The 20,057-nt window shown below is 44.4% G+C and overlaps 1 protein-coding gene across 2 annotated transcripts in view; it reads left to right on the top strand.

Annotated features, from left to right (window-relative positions):
• Nucleotides 1–894: 894 nt before the first annotated feature.
• The window catches only part of chmp6b (charged multivesicular body protein 6b), a 38,776-nt gene continuing 19,613 nt past the window's right edge, over nucleotides 895–20,057 (top strand). Inside the window, exons 1-2 of one of the 2 annotated variants that reach the window (XM_072558761.1) lie at nucleotides 895–1,121; nucleotides 15,440–15,549. In XM_072558761.1, coding sequence (XP_072414862.1) covers nucleotides 1,059–1,121; nucleotides 15,440–15,549 — 173 coding nt within the window. In that variant the 5' untranslated portion in view covers nucleotides 895–1,058. The remainder of the gene's footprint in view (nucleotides 1,122–15,439; nucleotides 15,550–20,057) is intronic. The other variant, XM_072558760.1, reaches the window with a different exon arrangement.

A 20,057-nucleotide genomic window follows, 5' to 3' on the forward strand; every position in this document is an offset into this window, starting at 1 on the left:
CACATCACGCAAATGCCAGACAATGATCATCACCAATAAGAGACACTCTAACCACCGCCCCTTGACATTCAATGGTATTACCATCACTGAATCCCCCACTGCCAACATCCTTGGGGTTACCACTGATCAGAAACTCAACTGAATTCACCACATAAACACAGTGGGTACAAGAGCAGGTCAAAGACTAAGGATAGTGCAGCGAGTAACTCACCTCCTGACACCCCAAAGTCTATCCACCATCTACAAGGCACAAGTCAGGAGTATGATGGAATACTCTCCGCTTGCCTGGATGGGTGCAGTTCCAACAACACTCAAGAAACTTGACACCATCCAGGACAAAGCAACCTACTTGATTGGTACCACATGTACAAACATCCACTCCCTCCGCCACTGGCGCTCAGTAGCAGCAGTGTGTTCTATCTACAAGATGCAGTACAGAAATTCAACAAAGATTCTTAGATAGCACCTTCCAAACCCACAACCACTTCCACCTAGAAGGACTAAGGCAGCAGGTACTTGGGAACACCCCTCACCATCCTAACTTGGAAGTATAGTGCCGTTCCTTCACAGTCGTTGGGTTAAAATCCTGGAATTCCCTCCCTTTCGGCATTGTGGGTCAACCCACAGCAAGTGGTCTGCAGCAATTCAAGAAGGCAGCTCACCACCACCTTCTCAAGGGCAAATAGGGATGAACTATCATTGCTGGTCAGCCAGAGACGCCCAAGTTCCACAAATGAATTTTTAAAAAAACTTCCAAATACACCTGTTGGACTGTAACCTGGTGTTGTGTGATCTTTTAGAATGGGCTGGAGGTCTCCACCTGGTGCAGGAGACTGTGATTTCGAATCGACGAAAGCGCGGTTCAGTTTGTCCGCGGCAGCTTGCCGTCCCGGGTGTGGTTACCGTGGTGACGGCGCGGCCTAGGCTCTGGGCGCCGGTCTCCTCCTGCAACTTGACGGGCCGGAGTAGCGGCAAGTGGAGAGAGAATCTCTGCGGCTCCTTCCCTCCCTTGTGCCGGGGGCGGGTATGTGGCTGGGCTCGGGCCCGAAGCAGCGCAAATGGGGAACCTCTTCGGCCGGAAGAAGCGGTCCCGAGTGACCGAGCAGGACCGCGCCGTCCTGGTGAGTGAGAGCGACAGCGGGCTCTGGGATGGGAGAAGACAGCCCCCATCCTCCAGCCCTTAAACTCCTACCCCACCCCATCCCCTCCCCTCCCCTCCCCTACCCCCACACCCCATCCCCTCCCCTCCCCTACCCCGACACCCCATCCCCCCCCTACCCCCACACCCCATCCCCCCCCTACCCCCACACCCCCTCCCCTACCTCCACACCCCATTCCCCCCCCTACCCCCACACCCCATCCCCCCCCTACTCCCACACCCCATCCCCCCCCTACTCCCACACCCCCCCCCCATCCCCACACCTACCCCTACCCCTACCCCTACACCTACCCCTACCCCTACCCCTACACCACACCACACCACACCCCAACCCCCCCCCACACACACACACACCACCCCTACCCCTGTCCCCACCCCACATCCCCCAACCCCCACATCCACACCCCCACCCGCACAACCCCTTATACCCCCATCCCTCACCCCCCTCACTCCCAACAACCCCCCCCAACACACCCCCACCCGCACAACCCCTTATACCCCCATCCCTCACCCCCCTCACTCCCAACAACCCCCCCCAACACACCCCCACCCCCCAACACACCCCCACCCCCACTTTTCCAGCAGTTTTTGTTGTCGTAGTATTGCCAAAGTATCCCCAAATCCCCAAATATGACCAGTTGAGCCAAACTTTTGAATCATCAGTAATAATTCTATTTGGATTCGGTATCAGTTATTGATTCTCTGTCAGTTTGATGGTGCTCACCTTGCATAGCTGTCTTGGAGCAAGTTTTACCCAAAACACAGGAACATGTGAAAAAAAAAGTACTGTTTCAAATATTAATAGAATCATAGAGGTGTACAGCATGGAAACAGACCCTTCAGTCCAACTCATCCATGCCGACCAGATATCCCAGCCCAATCTAGTCCCACCTGCCAGCAACTGGCCCATATCCCTCCAAACCCTTCCGATTCATTTACCCATCCAAATGCCTTTTAAATGTTGCAATTGTACCATCCTCCATTACTTCCTCTGGTAGCTCATTCCGTTCCCGTACCACCCTCTGCGTGAAAAAGTTGCTGCCTAGGTCTCTTTTATATCTTTCCCCTCTCACCTTAAATCTATGCCCTCTAGGTCTGGACTCCCACACCCCAGGGAAAAGACTCTGCCTATTTATCCTATCCGTGGCCCTCGTGATTTTGTGAACCTCTATAAGGTCACCCCTCAGCCTCCAACGCTGCAGGGAAAACAGCCCCAGCCTTTAGCTCAAATTCTCCAACCCTGGCAACATCCTTGCAAATCTTTTCTGAACCATTTCAAGTTTCACAACATCTTTCCGATTGGAAGGAGACCAGCATTGCATGCAACATTCCAACAGTGGCCTAACCAATGTCCTGTACAGCCGCAACATGACCTCCCAACTCCTGTACTCAATACTCTGATCAATAAAGGAAAACAAACCAAATGCCTTCACTATCCTATCTATCTGCGACTCCACTTTCAAGGAGCTATGAACCTGCACTCCAAGGTCTCTTTGTTCAGCAACACTCCCTAGAACCTTACCATTAAATGTATAAGTCCTTCCCAAGATGCAGCACCTCGCATTTATCCAAATCAAACTCCATCTGCCACTTCTCAGCCCACTGGTCCATCTGATCAAGATCCTGTTGTAATCTGAGGTAACCGTCTTCGCTGTCCACTACACCTCCAATTTTGGTATCATCTGCAAATTTACTAACTGTACCTCTTATGCTCACACCCAAATCATATATATAAATGAGGAAAAGTAGTGGACCCAGCACCGATCCTTATGGCACTCCACTGGTCACAGGCCTCCAGGCTGAAAACAACCCTCCACCACCAACCTCTGTCTTCTACCTTTGAGCCAGTTCTGTATCCAAATGGCTAGTTCTCCCTGTATTCCGTAAGATCTAACCTTGCTGACCAGTCTCCCATGGGGAGCCTTGTTGAATGCCTTACTGAAGTCCATATAGATCACGTTCACTGTTCTGCCCTCACCAATCCTGTTTGTTACTTCTTCAAAAAACTCAACCAAGTTTGTGAGACATGATTTCCCACGCACAAAGCCATGTTGACTATCCCTAATCAGTCCTTGCCCTTCCAAATACATGTACACCCTGTCCCTCAGGATTTCCTCCAATAACTTGCCCACCACCGACGTCAGGCTCACCGGTCTGTAGTTCCCTGGCTTTAATCTTTAATCTTTAATCTTTTGTATCCTGATTTTCGCCAGTTTAGCCATCCATCTATAATTGCAGCTAGTCATATGAAATACCTGCTGTTGCCAGATTTAACCACTACTAGTCAGTTATTCTATAACCTGATGGTTGCATTCTTGTGCAACCACATGTTATAGCATTTAAACTGTTCACACTGTAATTATGTTACTAACAGCGCATGTTCTAAATGTTTGTGCTTTAGAAACAGTGTCTCCAATTCATCAATCACGTAACAGCAAGTTCACATTGATGAACCATGCATTATAACAATGACCTGGGTCATCCTGGGGAGTAAGGGGATCTTCTGGCTTTGTTTCTTTACTTCTGGCCATCTCACTAAACCATTCTTTCACAAGCCTTCCATTCTTGTCTCCTACAACCACAGTCAGACTAGTAATGATCTTATTGGGGGTGGGACAGGCTAGAGGTACCAGAAAATCTACTCTTGCTTTTATTTCTTATGTTCTTAGATAGGAAAAACATATTTCCACAATGTGATTAAAATTTGAAATGTAAACCTTGTTAGAGAGTTGGATGCAATTTGAGAAGTAGTCCTCAAAGGGACCACAGGAGAAAAAGTGCAGAGAAATCAAGAAAGAGTATTAAAAATAACTGGATTGCTCTTTAAAAGATGATCTGCAGATTTGGTGAAGCAAATGACTTTCTCCTTCATTGTACTGTATTCTGTTATTCAAGCCTGTGGTAGTTCTGGCTTTCAACAGAGTGCTGTATTCAATTTTTCTTTATCAGCTGAGTTGATGAAACCTCTGTCCATTTGTTGCATACTAACTGACCTGGTAACATAATACCCCATCAGACCATGAATTATATCTATTTACAATCTTTGAAGTATTTGGTGTGTTCCACCATATTTGTCTATTCAATAGGCTCACAGTGCAGTTGTGGCAAAAAGTTGATTATTTCACTGTCAGGTGTTTGAACTTGAATATTCCAAGAAACAAAGTGTGATGGTTTAATACTCAATGTCTATCTGTCTGTCTCTCTCATACACACGCATGTCTCAACACACCACCACCTCCAACCAGGTACTTGTGTTTGACTGAATTCTAAGAGTACAAGTTTCTCCTGACAGCACAATAGATTGTCCAAGGCGTATGCATTAAATGACATTGTGTTCAATTACAAACATGAGTTGTCTATTCAATATTGATGAATGTCTGCTTGGATCTCGTGTAATTGAGTTATAGTCACCTCGTGCTTTATGTGCCGTGATACTTTGACAGGACAAAGAAGCAAGCTCCACACAGCAGGATTTATTTGTTGTGTGTTTGAAACCTTTTTTTGATGAAGGTAACTTGGTCATTTGTTGTAGCTTATTCTGATAGGCAGTTCAGTGGCATTGGATCTCCAATTACAAATTATGCTGAGACTGAATTTTAGTTCTGCAGCCTGAAGCTAGCTTGCAGAATAGCTGAGCCAGCTTTCACATGGTAGTTTGTTCTGCTAGGAAAGAAGTGAATTTATGTTAGAAATCTTGGAGAGACAGTAAGTTGTGCGCATTTTAAATGCTAAGACTGGTGAAATATAACTATTCACTATTAAGCTATAACCTAATTTTAACATAAGTAATCCACGTTAGTTCAGGTCACGGATCTGTCTGGTAAAAATTTATTTTCAATCTTTTTTCAAACTGACAATCTCATTTTGGTTCATGATTCAATTGTCGGTTTAAGAGTTATGTTGTAGTTTCAGTGTTTCATTATTATTTCTCCAAGCATGTAACAGAAACTGGCATATGTTGGACTGTAATGTACCATGATATTGAATCTAAGTGAACATTCAATGTAAACCCCCGAAATTAGTCTTTTTTTTTGTAGGTTCAGGTTCAGTGGTGAATATGATGGTTGGTGCATGGCTTCTAATATTCCAAAATTCTTTAGATACAGGGACAGTTCTGTTAGATTGTAAAATAGTAAATGTAACTCCTTTCTTTAAAAGGTGGTGGAGACAAAGCAGGTAATTCTAGACCCTTAGCTTAACATCGATCAGAGAATAAGTGTCAGCCATTAATAAAAACACTATAGCTTGGTATACAGATATGTTCAGGTAATCAGGCAGAGTCAACGTGGTTTTGTCAAAGGGAAGCCACATTTAACCAATTTATTGGAATTCTTTGAAGAAGTAACATGTAGTGGATCTAGAGAAACTGATGAGTGTTCTAATTACCTTAATTAAAGTATCATGTGTTATGATACTTCTTTGAAACAGGTAGAGCTTGAAGCCAGACATTCTTGGTCAGAGGTAGTGACATTGCCACTGCACCGCAAGAGCTCATCCAGTGGATGTTCTGCACTTAGATTTTCAGAAAGCATTTGATAAGATGTTACATCTAAGGATATTGCAGAAAATAAAAGCTGATGGTCTAGGGGTAACCATTGCCAATGATATAAGATTGGCTAGCCTAACAGGAAACAGTAGGCATAAATATTGTCATTTAGTTGACAACATGTAATGAACGGTGCTCACAGGAATTAATGCTGGACGTCAACTCCATACAATTTATATATATGACTTTGAAGGGGCTAAAGTTATGGTTCCAAGCTTTGCTGATCTCACACAGATAGATAAGGCCTCTATGCTGGGGAGGTCTTGCCTCACAAATTTGATTGAGTTCTTTTGAGGAAGTGGCAAAGGTGAATGAGGGTATGGCAGTAGTTGTTGTCTACATGGACTTTACTAAAGCATTTGACAAGGTCCCTCATGATATGCTGTCCAGAAGATTAACTCACATGGGATCCATGGTGAGTTGCTAAGCTGGATGCAAAATTGGCTTGGTTATAGATGATAAAGGATATTTGTGGAGAGGTGTTTTTCTGACTGGACGTCTGTGACGAATGTTTTTGCAAAAGGATCAGTGCTGGGACCTCGTATATATTTATGATTTGGGTGAAAATGTAGGTGGTTTGATTAGTAAATGTGCAGATGACATGAAAATTGATGGAGTTGTGAATAGTGAGGAACATTGTCAAAGGATATAGCCAGGATATGAATTAGTTGGAAAGTTGGATGAATAAATAGCAGATAGAGTTTAGTCCAGAAGAGTGTGAGATAATGCATTTTGGAAGGTGAAATGCAAGAGGAAAGAATACAATAAATGGAAGGAACCAAGAGAGCTTTGATTTACAGAGGGATCTTGGGATGTGAGTGCATACCTCCCTAAAAGTGGCAGCACCAGTGGATAAGTTAGTAACAAAGGCATATGGCTTGCTTGTCTTCATCGGTAGGTGCATTGAGTATATAAGTTGGCAAGTCATGTTGCAGCTGGATAAAACTTTAGTGAGGCCACATTTGGAGTATTGTGTGCAGTTCTGGTGACCACAGTATTGGAAGCATGGGGAGTCTTTGGAGAGGGCATAAAAGAGGTTTGCAAGGATGTTGTTGCCTGGATTGAAGTGTATTACCTATGTGGAGAGGTTGGACAAATTTCAGTTATTTTTGCTAGTGCACTGGAGGCTGAGGGGCAACGTGATAGAAGTATATAAAATTGAGAGAAATGGATAAGGTGGACAGTCAGACTTTTTGCTAGGGTGGAAATGTCATATACTCAGGGTATAGGTTTAAGGTGAGAGGTGATTGCTTAAAGGAGTTATGGGAGGCAGGTTTTTTTTAAACACAGAGGTTGGTAGCTGCCTGGAATGTGCTGCCAGGGGTGGTGATAGGAACAGATACGCTGGTAATGTTTAAGAGACATTTAGACAGACACACATAGGCAGGGGGATTAGAGTTATACAGATCATGTGCAGATAGATGGGAGTAATTTAGAATGGCATCATAGTCGGCACAGACATGGTGGGCTGAAGGGCCTGTTCCTGTGCTATATGTTATATGTTACAATTACAGTGGAGCTAAAACTGAGCATGATACCATTGAGTGCTAGTAGGGGGGGCATTTGACTTCCCATCTATGTCAGCTTCTGGATATTTGTTGAGACGGGAGGGAACGTTGGACAGCTCCCATTCTCAGTCATGCAGTTCTACCTTCCCATTATTTTACTTCAAGGCAGAAAGCAGATAAGGGGTCTATACCATGAAAGGTGATGTATGGTCTACACTCTCGGAGACAGCAGTAAGTAAATTAATAAAACTGTGAGCAACTTTGGATAAATTACAAGGAAGGTCCAGAAACAATTTAGTAGTTGTAATTTTATTTTGCAGTACAAATAGCAATAGTAAATGACACCTCCCCCATTTATTTTAATAATATTTTGGCATCTTTGGTCTCCACTAAATGTTTCTGTTGCTAATGGTCGAAACAATTTTGTACCTAAATGAGTGAAGTATTGATGAGAGTTAATTTGATTGAATAGATTGACCATTACTTTGTTGCCATTATCTGAACCATGCAAATCCTATTTTGAAAGTAAGAGATTATGTAACCCTGGGGGACTGTACCTGGTATTGTGTATTTACACTGCTAATATGTCTTACAACTGTAGCCATCAGCGTTAAGTTCCAGATATGTTGAACCCTGCTTCCATTACTTGTGTCATCTTCATGCCCATCAAATCTATTCCATTATTCAGTTACATCATGGCTTGGGTATATCTTAATTCCCCCAACCCACATTGCTTCTGTAACTATTAATATTTTTATCCAACAGAAACCTATTAATCTCAGCTCTGGCATTTTTAATTGACCCTTGGACCCAACAGGATGTTCTAATAAATTATATTGTGCTGATCAAATGAGCTTCTTACACTTAGTAGCACTCTGACATTTTAGAGAAATCTTTATTCTTGGTATTCCAGAGAGTAAAAATGCATCTTAATTGATGGTCCACTGACTTAGGCAGACATGAGCACCCTGATTATGTATTTCTGATTCATGCAGTTCCATGATGTAGACTGGTTGGGCCAAAGGGCCTGTTTCCACACTGTAGGGAATCTAATCTAATCAAATCTAAAAGGTGGGAGAAGGAAATCTATCTGGTAGTCTGAGGCTCTGATATGACGATGCTGGAAAATAGTTGGGCCCATAGAACTGCCCAAAAATAAAATTACCTGTGATTGTTTAGGAAGGATTTGTGCATACCTGGATATATACTTGCACAGTACCTTCTCCCAAACATTTGAAATCTAAATGAAGCCTTTAGGTTAGTTGAAGAAGTGCATTCTAAGCCAGGTTTGGCATCACACTGTATTTACATTCCAGTGGTGCGAAACCAAGTAATTGATGCTTCCAGGAGTTTCTCGCCACCTTATTTTTGCAGTCAGGTCTTCGCTGAGTTTTGCAGAAATTAATTTCTTTGATGCACCAAATGTTCCTGTTTCAATTTAAGGTAGTTTGCCAGACTAAAACAAATATTCAGCATTGTGGATAATGAAGGGCTTTTGCCCGAAACGTCGATTTCGCTGCTCGTTGGATGCTGCCTGAACTGCTGTGCTCTTCCAGCACCACTAATCCAGTATTTGGTTTTCAGTATCTGCAGTCATTGTTTTTACCTTGCATAATTAGATGTTAGCCCTTTTGCCTTTTAAATTAGTAAATGTTAGTAAAACTATTAGGCCTACAGGCTCTAAATAAGTTAGAAATCGGAATAAAAGAATAAAGGATATTAAACTGATTACTGCAATTGTGTGGTGAGATTTATTTACTATTTGCTCGTATAAGTTTCATTCATTCATGCAATTTCATGCAAGTGCTGTTTTGTCAGATAGATTCTTAAAGGGATAATGGCCCAGTTAAAAGATATTTAACAGGTACTTAGTTTATTCAGGTGCAGGAGATGGTTGATAAGAACTGATTAATATTATAATATTTCGTGAAGACTTGGTGGGTATGGTGTTGTTCTGCTTGCTGATAAGGTGTGGAAGTGTAGTATTGGGTTTGAAAGAGTTGTTTTTAACTTTGAATACTACAGAACTATGGTTTTATGAATGAATCGGGATCCGGTATTAATGAATATAGCGAACTGGTGAGTGAGTTAATAAAGATAGCCTATAACACAATATCTCAACACAATGTCTCTTCAGTTTCCATTGTAATAAAGGATATTTGGCAACCAATTTTAACATAGCGAGCTCTCACAAGAATGAGATTTGTTGTGACATTTGTTTTGACATTTGTTGTTAACATTTGTTGTTACATGCACTTAAAGCATTACTTTGTATTGTTAAGTACAATTTATTTAGTTTAGTTTCTGTTAGATTTTCTAAACGCATTGAGGTTAATTTTTGGCAGTACTCAATTTTGGTTTGCTATGTATTGTCCAGAAAAGCAATTTAAACTGTGTAAAAGCTGCTCCACCACTAGAGGCTCCTGTTGCTTCATTTCACAAATTTACAAAGCAATAAAAGGACCCACTATGGGATCCTGTAGTTCTGTCATATGATATTTAGATGAATTTTTTTTTTCTTGGTTAATCCCTATCTTTCAATGAATTGAAGTATTATAAGTGCACATGAGGCAAAGCCTAATCGTATGAGAAAACTGAATTGACAATTCTGATATTCAGGATGTCACATCTGTTATATAATGAATATTAATTTTATTTTCACTTCTGAACATTTTTGTCAATAAAGTATTGGAAATGTTCCAAACAAATTGGCAAGTAAATTGGTATTCCTTCCATGAGTGAAGGAAACTGTGTGCTTGGGAGTTACACAGGTACACCGATCCGTATTCGTGTATATAACTTGTGTGGCTAGTGTCATGTTGTTTTGTGTCAGAGTGGCTCAGCAATGGCACCTTCTTCCAGGTCAAACGTTTCAGAGTTCAAGTGTCATCCCAGAAACATCAACACATAATCATGGCTGGCACTTGTCATATGGAGGAAGTGCTTTGTAATAAAGTAAATTGTTTTGCACATCCGTGTTTTAGAATTAATTTCCCATTACTTAATTCATATATGTTCTTTTATCAGCCTTTGCATTCTCCTCATGACTTGCTTTCACATCTAACTTTGTGTCATGAGCAAACTTAGGCACATTACCCTCCATTCCTTCACCGAGGCAATTTGTATAGATTTGTAAGTACTGAGAAGTAATTTGTATAGATTTGTAAGTACTGAGAAGTAATTTGTATAGATTTGTAAGTATTGAGAAGTAATTTGTATAGATTTGTAAGTCCTGAGGTCCCAGCGCTAAACCAAAGTTCCTCACTGTTTTCTGATGTTAATCAATCCTCAACCATGGTCTTACATGCCTCTTGACCTGATCAACCCTTATCCTTGTCATCTACTGTGGATTTTGAAAATTATGGAGTGTCAAAATCCAACAATTCATAATGATTAAATATGCTAGCTCTTGGAAATGTATTGAAAGAGACACCATTTCTGAGCTACCCTCATAATAGACCCTCAGTCCAAGTTCATATCACTTCTGCAATTGACCAATCTGCTTGTCAGTGGTTCTGGCAAACTGGGATATTGGAAGTCCTGGGAGTGTGTGGGTAGTTTGTGGGGAGAGAGGAACAGTAAATTACATTTTTCATTAACTAAGATGGCTTCCATCACTTTGTTTTTAATTCATTCATGGATGAGGGCATCACTGTCAGCATTTATTGCCCATCGCATGGATAATAATGACTGCATGAGCACAAAATGTACTCCCGCTGAGGGAGTCAATGTCCACCACCAAGAATAGCTTGGCAACAATCGAACTGGTCATGTCCTAAGGACGTAGCTATTTTAGACTAGGTCTGCAGCAGGTTGTGAGGGAATCAATGAGAGAAAAACATACTTGATCTCAATCTTACCAGTCTCCCGGTTGCAGATGAATTTGTCCATGACAGTATCGGTAAGAGTGACCACTACACAGTCATCGTGGAGATGAAGTGGTGCCTTCACATTGAGAATACCCTCCATCGTGTTGCGTGGCACTATCACTGTGCTAAATGGGACAGACTTCGAACAGATCTAGCAACTGAAGACTGGACATCCGTGAGGCAGTGTACACCATAAACAGGAGCAACATTGTACTCCAGCACAATCTGCAACTTCCTGCCCCATCAAATCCCCACTCAACCATTACCATTAAGCCAGGGGATCAACCTTGGTTCAATGAACAGTACAGGAGGGCATGCCAGGAGCAGCACCAAGCATAAGATGTCAACCTGGTGAAGCAACCAAACAGAACTACTTGCATGCCAAACAGCATAAGCAGCAAATTATAAACAGAGCTAGGAATACTTCAGCAAGTAACTCAGCTCCTGATTCCCCAAAGTCTGTCCATTATCTCCAAGGCACAAGTCAGGAGTGTGATGGAATACTCCCCACTTGCCTGGATGGGTGCAGCTCCAACAATGATCTAATTTTGGCAAGGTGTTAATTGTGATGGAATTTTCCCCTTGGATGGATAATTGTAGTTTTAACAACACTGCAGAAACTTGACAGCATCCAGGACCAGGTAGCTCATTGATTGGCACTCCATCCACGAGCATCCATTTTCTCCCTTCCACCGACGGGCAGTAGCAGCAGCAGCATGTAGTACCTCTAAGGTGCAATGCAGAAATTCACCAAAAATCCTTGGACAGTACCTTCCAAACCCATGACTACTTCCATCCAGAAGGACAAGGGCAGCAGATAAGTTGGTAAAAACAATGACTGCAGATGCTGGAAACCAGATTCTAGATTAGTGGTGCTGGAAGAGCACAGCAGTTCAGGCAGCATCCAAGGAGCTTTGAAATCGATGTTTCGGGAAAAAGCCCTTCATCAGGAATAAAGGCAGTGAGCCTGAAGCGTGGAGAGATAAGCTAGAGGAGGGTGGGGGTGGGGAGAAAGTAGCATAGAGTACAATGGGTGAGTGGGGTAGGGGATGAAGGTGATAGGCCAGGGAGGAGAGGGTGGAGTGGATAGGTGGAAAAGGAAATAGGCAGGTCGGACAAGTCCGGACAAGTCGTGGGGACAGTGCTGAGCTGGAAGTTTGGAACTAGGGTGAGGTGGGGGAAGGGGAAATGAGGAAACTGTTGAAGTCCACATTGATGCCCTGGGGTTGAAGTGTTCCGAGGCGGAAGATGAGGCGTTCTTCCTCCAGGCGTCTGGTGGTGAGGGAGCGGCGGTGAAGGAGGCCCAGGACCTCCATGTCCTCGCAGAGTGGGAGCGGGAGTTGAAATGTTGGGCCACGGGGAGGTGTGGTTGATTTGTGCGGGTGTCCCGGAGATGTTCCCTAAAGCGCTCTGCTAGGAGGCGCCCAGTCTCCCCAATGTAGAGGAGACCGCATCGGGAGCAACGGATACAATAAATGATATTAGTGGATGTGCAAGTAAAACTTTGATGGATGTGGAAGGCTCCTTTAGGGCCTTGGATAGAGGTGAGGGAGGAGGTGTGGGCGCAGGTTTTACAGTTCCTGCGGTGGCAGGGGAAAATGCCAGGGTGGGTTGTAGGGGGGCGTGGACCTGACCCGTATCCCCAATTCCTCCGCCTCTGCTGGATCTGCTCCCAGGAGGACCAGTTCCACCACAGAACACACCAGATGGCCGCCTCCTTTAGAGACTGCAATTTCCCTTCCCACGTGGTTAAAGATACACTCCAACGCATCTCATCTACATCCCGCACCTCTGCCCTCAGACCCCACCCCTCCAACCGTAACAAGGACAGAATGCCCCTGGTGCTCACCTTCCACCCTACCAACCTTCGCATAAACCAAATCATCCGCCGACATTTCCGCCACCTCCAAACAGACCCCAACACCAGGGATATATTTCTCTCCCCACCCCTTTCCACCTTCCGCAAAGACCGTTCCGTCCGTGACTACCTGGTCAGGTCCACTCCCCCCTACAACCCACCCTGGCACATTCCCCTGCCACCGCAGGAACAGTAAAACCTGCGCCCACACCTCCTCCCTCACCTCTATCCAAGGCCCTAAAGGAGCCTTCCACATCCACAAATATCATTGATTGTATCCGTTGCTCCCGATGCGGTCTCCTCTACATTGGGGAGACTGGGCGCCTCCTAGCAGAGTGCTTTAGGGAACATCTCCGGGACACCCGCACTAATCAGCCACACCGCCCCGTGGCCCAACATTTCAACTCCCCCTCCCACTCTGCCGAGGACATGGAGGTCCTGGGCCTCCTTCACCGCCGCTCCCTCACCCACCAGACGCCTGGAGGAAGAAGGCCTCATCTTCCGCCTCGGAATACTTCAACCCCAGGGCATCAATGTGGACTTCAACAGTTTCCTCATTTCCCCTTCCCCCACCTCACCCTAGTTCTAAACTTCCAGCTCAGTAACTGTCCCCACGACTTGTCCGGACTTGTCCTACCTGCCTATCTCCTTTTCCACCTATCCATTCCACCTTCTCCTCCCTGGCCTATCACCTTCATCCCGTCCCCCACTCACCTATTGTACTCTATGCTACTCTCTCCCCACCCCCACCCTCCTCTAGCTTCTCTCTCCACGCTTCAGGCTCACTGCCTTTATTCCTGATGAAGGGCTTTTGCCCGAAACGTCGACTTCGGAGCTCCTTGGATGCTGCCTGAACTGCTGTGCTCTTCCAGTTGGAACACCACCACTTCCAAGATCCCCCTCCAAGCCATTCACCATCCTGGCTGGAAATATATTGCCATTCCTTCATTGACACTAGATCAAAAACCTGGAATCCTCTCCCTCATGGCATTGTGGGTCAAGTCGCAGCAGGTGAACTGCAATTGTTCAAAAAGGAAGGTCACCACCACCACCACCACCACAAAGAAAACTAGGGATGGGCAATAAAATGCTGGCCAGTCAGCAACACCATGTTCCACAATTGAATTTTAAAAATCCCAGAAAGCTGTAAAGACTGAGCCACAGTGCTGTTGGTCTGGAGTCATATGTAGGCCAGAGCAGGTAAAGATGAGTTTTCCTCCCTAAAGGAGACCAGTGAACCAGATGGGTTTTTGTTGCAATTGACAATGGCTCCAAGTTCATTGTTAGACTCTCCTTTGCAGGTTTTTACTGAACTCAGTCCACCGTAGTAGGTGGTGGATATTTCGAACCTGGGTCCCCAAAGCATTACCTGATTGTCTGGATTAACAATTCGACAGAAGCTGTCACCTTCCCTCCCGAGAAACAAACACACGCATGCCACAAACACCCCACCCCCACCACACGCACGCCACAAAAACCCCATCCCCACCACACACGCACGCCACAAAAACCCCATCCCCACCACACACGCACGCCACAAATACCCCACCCCCACCACACACGCATGCCACAAACACCCCATCCCCACCACACACGCACGCACGCCACAAACACCCCATCCCCACCACACACGCACGCACGCCACAAAAACCCCATCCCCACCACACACGCACACACGCCACAAACACCCCATCCCCACCACACACGCACGCACGCCACAAATACCCCATCCCCACCCCACACACGCATGCCACAAAAACCCCATCCCCACCACACACGCAGACACGCCGCAAACACCCCATCCCCACCACACATGCACGCCACAAACACCCCATCCCCACCATACACGCATGCCACAAATACCCCATCCCAACCCCACACACGCACGCCACAAACGCCCCATCACCACCACACACATGAACACCACAAACACCTCATCCCCACCACACACACGCACGCCACAAGCACCCCATCCCCACCGCGCACACACGCACGCCACAAGCACCCCATCCCCACCACGCACACACGCACGCCACAAACACCCCATCCCCACCATACACGCATGCCACAAATACCCCATCCCAACCCCACACACGCACGCCACAAACGCCCCATCACCACCACACACATGAACACCACAAACACCTCATCCCCACCACACACACGCACGCCACAAGCACCCCATCCCCACCGCGCACACACGCACGCCACAAGCACCCCATCCCCACCACACACGCACACATGCCACAAACATCCCATCCCCACTACACATACACACGCCACAAACACACCCCCTTGAAACCTCCCACCCCTATGTATACCACCCCAACCCCCACACACACCACTCCCCATACAAACCACAAATGCCCCACACACCGGCAAAATAATACTATACTAAATATTTCACCATGTGGTGTGCAAATCCTTCTTTAAATTAGTTGGTGATATGTTGATCTAAGCAGTTTTTAAAATTGTACTCCGATTCTTTTGTTTCTCCAGCAACTAAAGCAGCAACGTGACCAGTTGAAACAGTACCAGAAGAAGATTGGTATTCAACTTGAGAAGGAGCGGGAAATAGCCCGCCAGCTGCTGCGTGGTGGTAAGAAAGAGTAGGTATCACTGATGTTATGTAAACGTGTGAAATTGTCAGACTTCCTTTTTTTAAAATATATTTTTATTTAAAAGTTAGATTTTTTTAATATTACAACAAATACAAAACAATATAATTCAAAACAATATAGGAAAGAACACCAAAAAAATTTTAAAAACCCAAACTGCCCTCTTGTACAATGTATAAATATATAAAAATATATTTTTAAAAACCCCAACTAACTACTTAACGAAATAAGTAATAACTAACAACAAACTAATAAATAATAATAATAATAATACAGCTCAGCAAAACAAAATGCTAACTCTCAAATATAGAGAACATTAATTTTCACATGTTCATACGTTTGCAGTTTCCCCCTCTCTGGATATTGGACTCGTAAAGCACAACCATTGTGGCTATATAAAAGCCCTTATTAGTGTGGCAGACGAATCTGTGTCCGGGTAGTCCAAAAGTGGCTGCCATGTCTTAGAGAAATTCTCAGTTTTCTGGTGTACCATGCTTGTAAGAAAATCCAAGGGGATATGCTCCATAACAATCTTATGCCAACTCAACAAGCCCAGGGAATTTTCAGACACCCCCAACCTAACAAGATATTCTTTCTTGCGCAAAAAGTGAGGACGTTGAAAAGTTTTTTCCTTAATGCACCTCTACAGGGAATACACTGGGAAGGCCAAGAAGAAGAGAGGTCAGGTCCCTCTCCACCCTTACACCCAAAATCCCCTCCATTGCACCCGCCACAGTGCTTCAGTATGTTTGAAGCCTGCAACAGGACCAGAGACAAGTAAGAGTGCCTGTACTAACTCTAAACTTTGGGTATGTTGAAGATATCCTTGGTTTAAATTTTGACAAACAATCCAGAGCCAAGTGGACACTGTGGAGAATCTTCAACTGTAAAGTATGGGTCCTATTGCAAATTGATATCTTTCTTGCATTTTCCTAGATATCTTCCCATGCCTCTGAGGAGACCTCAATGTCTAGCTCTCTCTCCCACATCCTGCAAAGTCGATCGAACTCATCTGAGGGGGGCCCCCCCCAATTGATGATGTAAAGTGCTAAGTGTACTCTTAGCACTGAGCACCCTCCTCTCTGTCAGATTTGTAGGGATCCGTCAAAAGTGTAGTCTATTTTTTTGAATAAAATGCCTAACTTGAAAAAAACAAGAGGCCCCTGCGAGATAGCTCGTATTTCCACACTAACTGTTCAAATGACATCATTGTGTCTCCCTCAAATAAATCACCCATGCAAGACACACTCCTAGCTGCTCAATGTTTGATTCCCGAATCCACCATCTCCAGTTGAAAAGCTGGCGTACCCACTATATGTGTAAGAAAAGACATTTTGCCAATACTGCCTTCCCTCTGCTGAATTGCCCTCCATGCTTTAACAGTATTGATAACTATTGGGTTATGGCAATATTCCTTAATTGTCCACATTTTGTCCAAAAACAGCAAACTAGTAAGTGGGGCAAGTTGTCTGAGAGGTTTCAATATCTAACAATATGGACAAAGGGTCCCCACAAGCCCAATCACTCTCATAAGATAAAAGCGAGCTTAATTGATAGTTTTTAATGTCTGGGAGATCCACTCCCCCAGTCTGAGAGGCAATTGCAGTTTAGCTAATTTAATAGGGGACCACTTGCAATGCCAAATTTAAGAACTGAACCAGCTGATCAGTCTCATGAACGTTTGCTTATCAGAAATCGGGGGGAAGCATATTAAGATATTCATCTTAATAAGAGCTATCTGACCTAACCATGAGACCGGAAGCACCTCCCATCTTTGAAGGTCTGGTTTGATTTTGTCGAATAATTGAACAAAATTATCTTTAAACAACCAATCAAAAACTGGAGTGATTAATACATCCAAATAAATATCATTGTGATCACTGAAATGGGAATTGAGATTCACCCTCAAGACCTACCACCTTCGTAAGACCACCCATAGGCATAGCCTCTGATTTTGCAAAATTAATTAAAAAGGTGTCAAACGAGCTGATGCATTGTATCAAGTGAGGCACCGCAATTGCTGGGAATTTGACAGAAAAATGAGGACGTTGTCAGCATACAATGAAATTTTGTGTCATTTTGGCCCCACTTCTGGAGCCGATATATTGGTATCCCCACGAATGGCCTCTGCCAATGGTTCAATCAATGTAAAAAGAAGTGGTGAAAAGGAACAGACAGCCCTATTGGCTGCCCCTAAAAATGCTAAAATTACTTGCTTGTATCCTATTGGTGATGACCGCAGCGAGTGGATCACTGTAGAGAAACTTTATCGATCCTATAAAAACTTCGCCCAAGCCAACCACTCAAGAGTTTAAAAAGGTACAGCCACTCAACTGTCAAATGCCTTCTCTGCACCTAGAGAAATCACCAATCACTGTATTGACTGTTGTTGACACACTTGAATTACATTAAGCAGCCTCCTCATGTTATTGGAGGATCTGTGGCCCTTTATGAAGCCTGTCATAGAGATGTATAGCATGGAAACAGACCCTTCGGTCCAACCCGTCCATGCCGACCAGATATCCCACCCCAATCTAGTCCCACCTGCCAGCACCCGGCCCATATCCCACCAAACCCTTCCTATTCATATACCCATCCAAATGCCTCTTAAATGTTGCAATTGTACCAGCCTCCACTACATCCTCTGGCAGCTCATTCCATACATGTACCATCCTCTGCGTGAAAATGTTGCCCCGTAGGTCTCAATTATATCTTTCCCCGCTCACCCTAAACCTATGCCCTCTAGTTCTGGACTCCCCGACCCCAGGGAAAAGACTTTGCCTATTTATCCTATCCATGCCCCTCATAATTTTGTAAATCTCTATAAGATCACCCCTCAGACTCCAAAGCTCCAGCCTGTTCAGCCTCTCCCTGTAGCTCAGATCCTCCAACCCTGGCAACATCCTTGTAAATCTTATCTGAACCCTTTCAAGTTTCACAACATCTTTCCGATAGGAAGGAGACCAGAATTGCAAGCAATATTCCTACAGTGGCCTAACCAATGTCCTGTACAGCCTCAACATGACCTCCCAACTCTTGTACTCAATACTCTGACCAATAAAGGAAAGCATACCAAACGCCTTCTTCACTATCCTATCTACCTGCAACTCCACTTTCAAGGAGCTATGAACCAGCACTCCAAGGTCTCTTTGTTCAGCAACACTCCCTAGGACCTTACCATTAAGTGTATAAGTCCTGCTAAGATTTGCTTTCCCAAAACGCAGCACCTCGCATTTATCTGAATTAAACTCTATCTGCCACTTCTCAGCCCATTGGCCCATCTGGTCCAGATCCTGTTGTAATCTGAAGTAACCCTCTTCGCTGTCCACTACACCTCTAATTTTGGTGTCATCTGCAAACTTACTAACTGTACCTCTTATGCTCACATCCAAATCATTTATGTAAATGACAAAAAGTAGAGGACCCAGCACCGATCCTTGTGGCACCCCACTGGTCACAGGCCTCCAGTCTGAATAACAACCTACCACCACCCTCTGTCTTCTACCTTTGAGCCAGTTCTGTATCCAAATGGCTAGTTCTCCCTGTATTCCATGAGATCCAATTTTGCTAATCAGTCTCCCATGGGGAAACTTGTCGAATGCCATACTGAAGTCCATATAGATCACATCTACTGCTCTGCCCTCATCAATCATCTTTGCTACTTCAAGAAACTCAATCAAGTTTGTGAGACATGATTTCCCATGCACAAAGCCATGTTGACTATCCCTAATCAGTCCTTGCCTTTCCAAATACATGTACATCCTGTCCCTCAGGATTCCCTCCAACAACTTGCCCACCACCGAGGTCAGGCTTACTGGTCTATAGTTCCCTGGCTTGTCTTTACCGCCCTTCTTAAACAGTGGCACCACGTTTGCCAACCTCCAGTCCGGCACCTCACCTGTGACTATCGATGATACAAATATTTCAGCAAGAGGCCCAGCAATCACTTCTCTAGCTTCCCACAGAGTTCTCAGATACACCTGATTAGGTCCTGGGGATTTATCCACCTTTAACCGTTTCAAGACATCCAGCACTTCCTCCTCTGTACTCTGGACGTTTTGCAAGATGTCACCATCTATTTCCCTACAATCTATATCTTCCATATCCTTTTCCACAGTAAATACTGATGCAAAATATTCGTTTGGTATCTCTCCCATTTTCTGTGGCTCCACACAAAGGCCGCCTTGTTAATCTTTGAGGGGCCCTATTCTCTCCCTCGTTACCCTTTTGTCCTTAATATATTTGTAAAAATCCTTTGGATTATCCTTTAATTCTATTTGCCAAAGCTATCTCATGTCCCCGTTTTGCCCTCCTGATTTCCCTCTTAAATATATCCCTACTTTCTTTATACTCTTCTCAGGATTCACTCGATCTATCCTGTCTATACCTGACATATGCTTCCTTCTTTTCCTTAACCAAACCTTCAATTTCTTTAGTCGTCCAGCATTTCCTATACGTACCAGCCTTCCCTTTCACCCTGACAGGAATATACTTTCTCT

Source organism: Chiloscyllium punctatum, chromosome 39 (genome assembly GCF_047496795.1).
Source record: "Chiloscyllium punctatum isolate Juve2018m chromosome 39, sChiPun1.3, whole genome shotgun sequence".
Classification (NCBI taxonomy): Eukaryota; Metazoa; Chordata; class Chondrichthyes; order Orectolobiformes; family Hemiscylliidae; genus Chiloscyllium; species Chiloscyllium punctatum.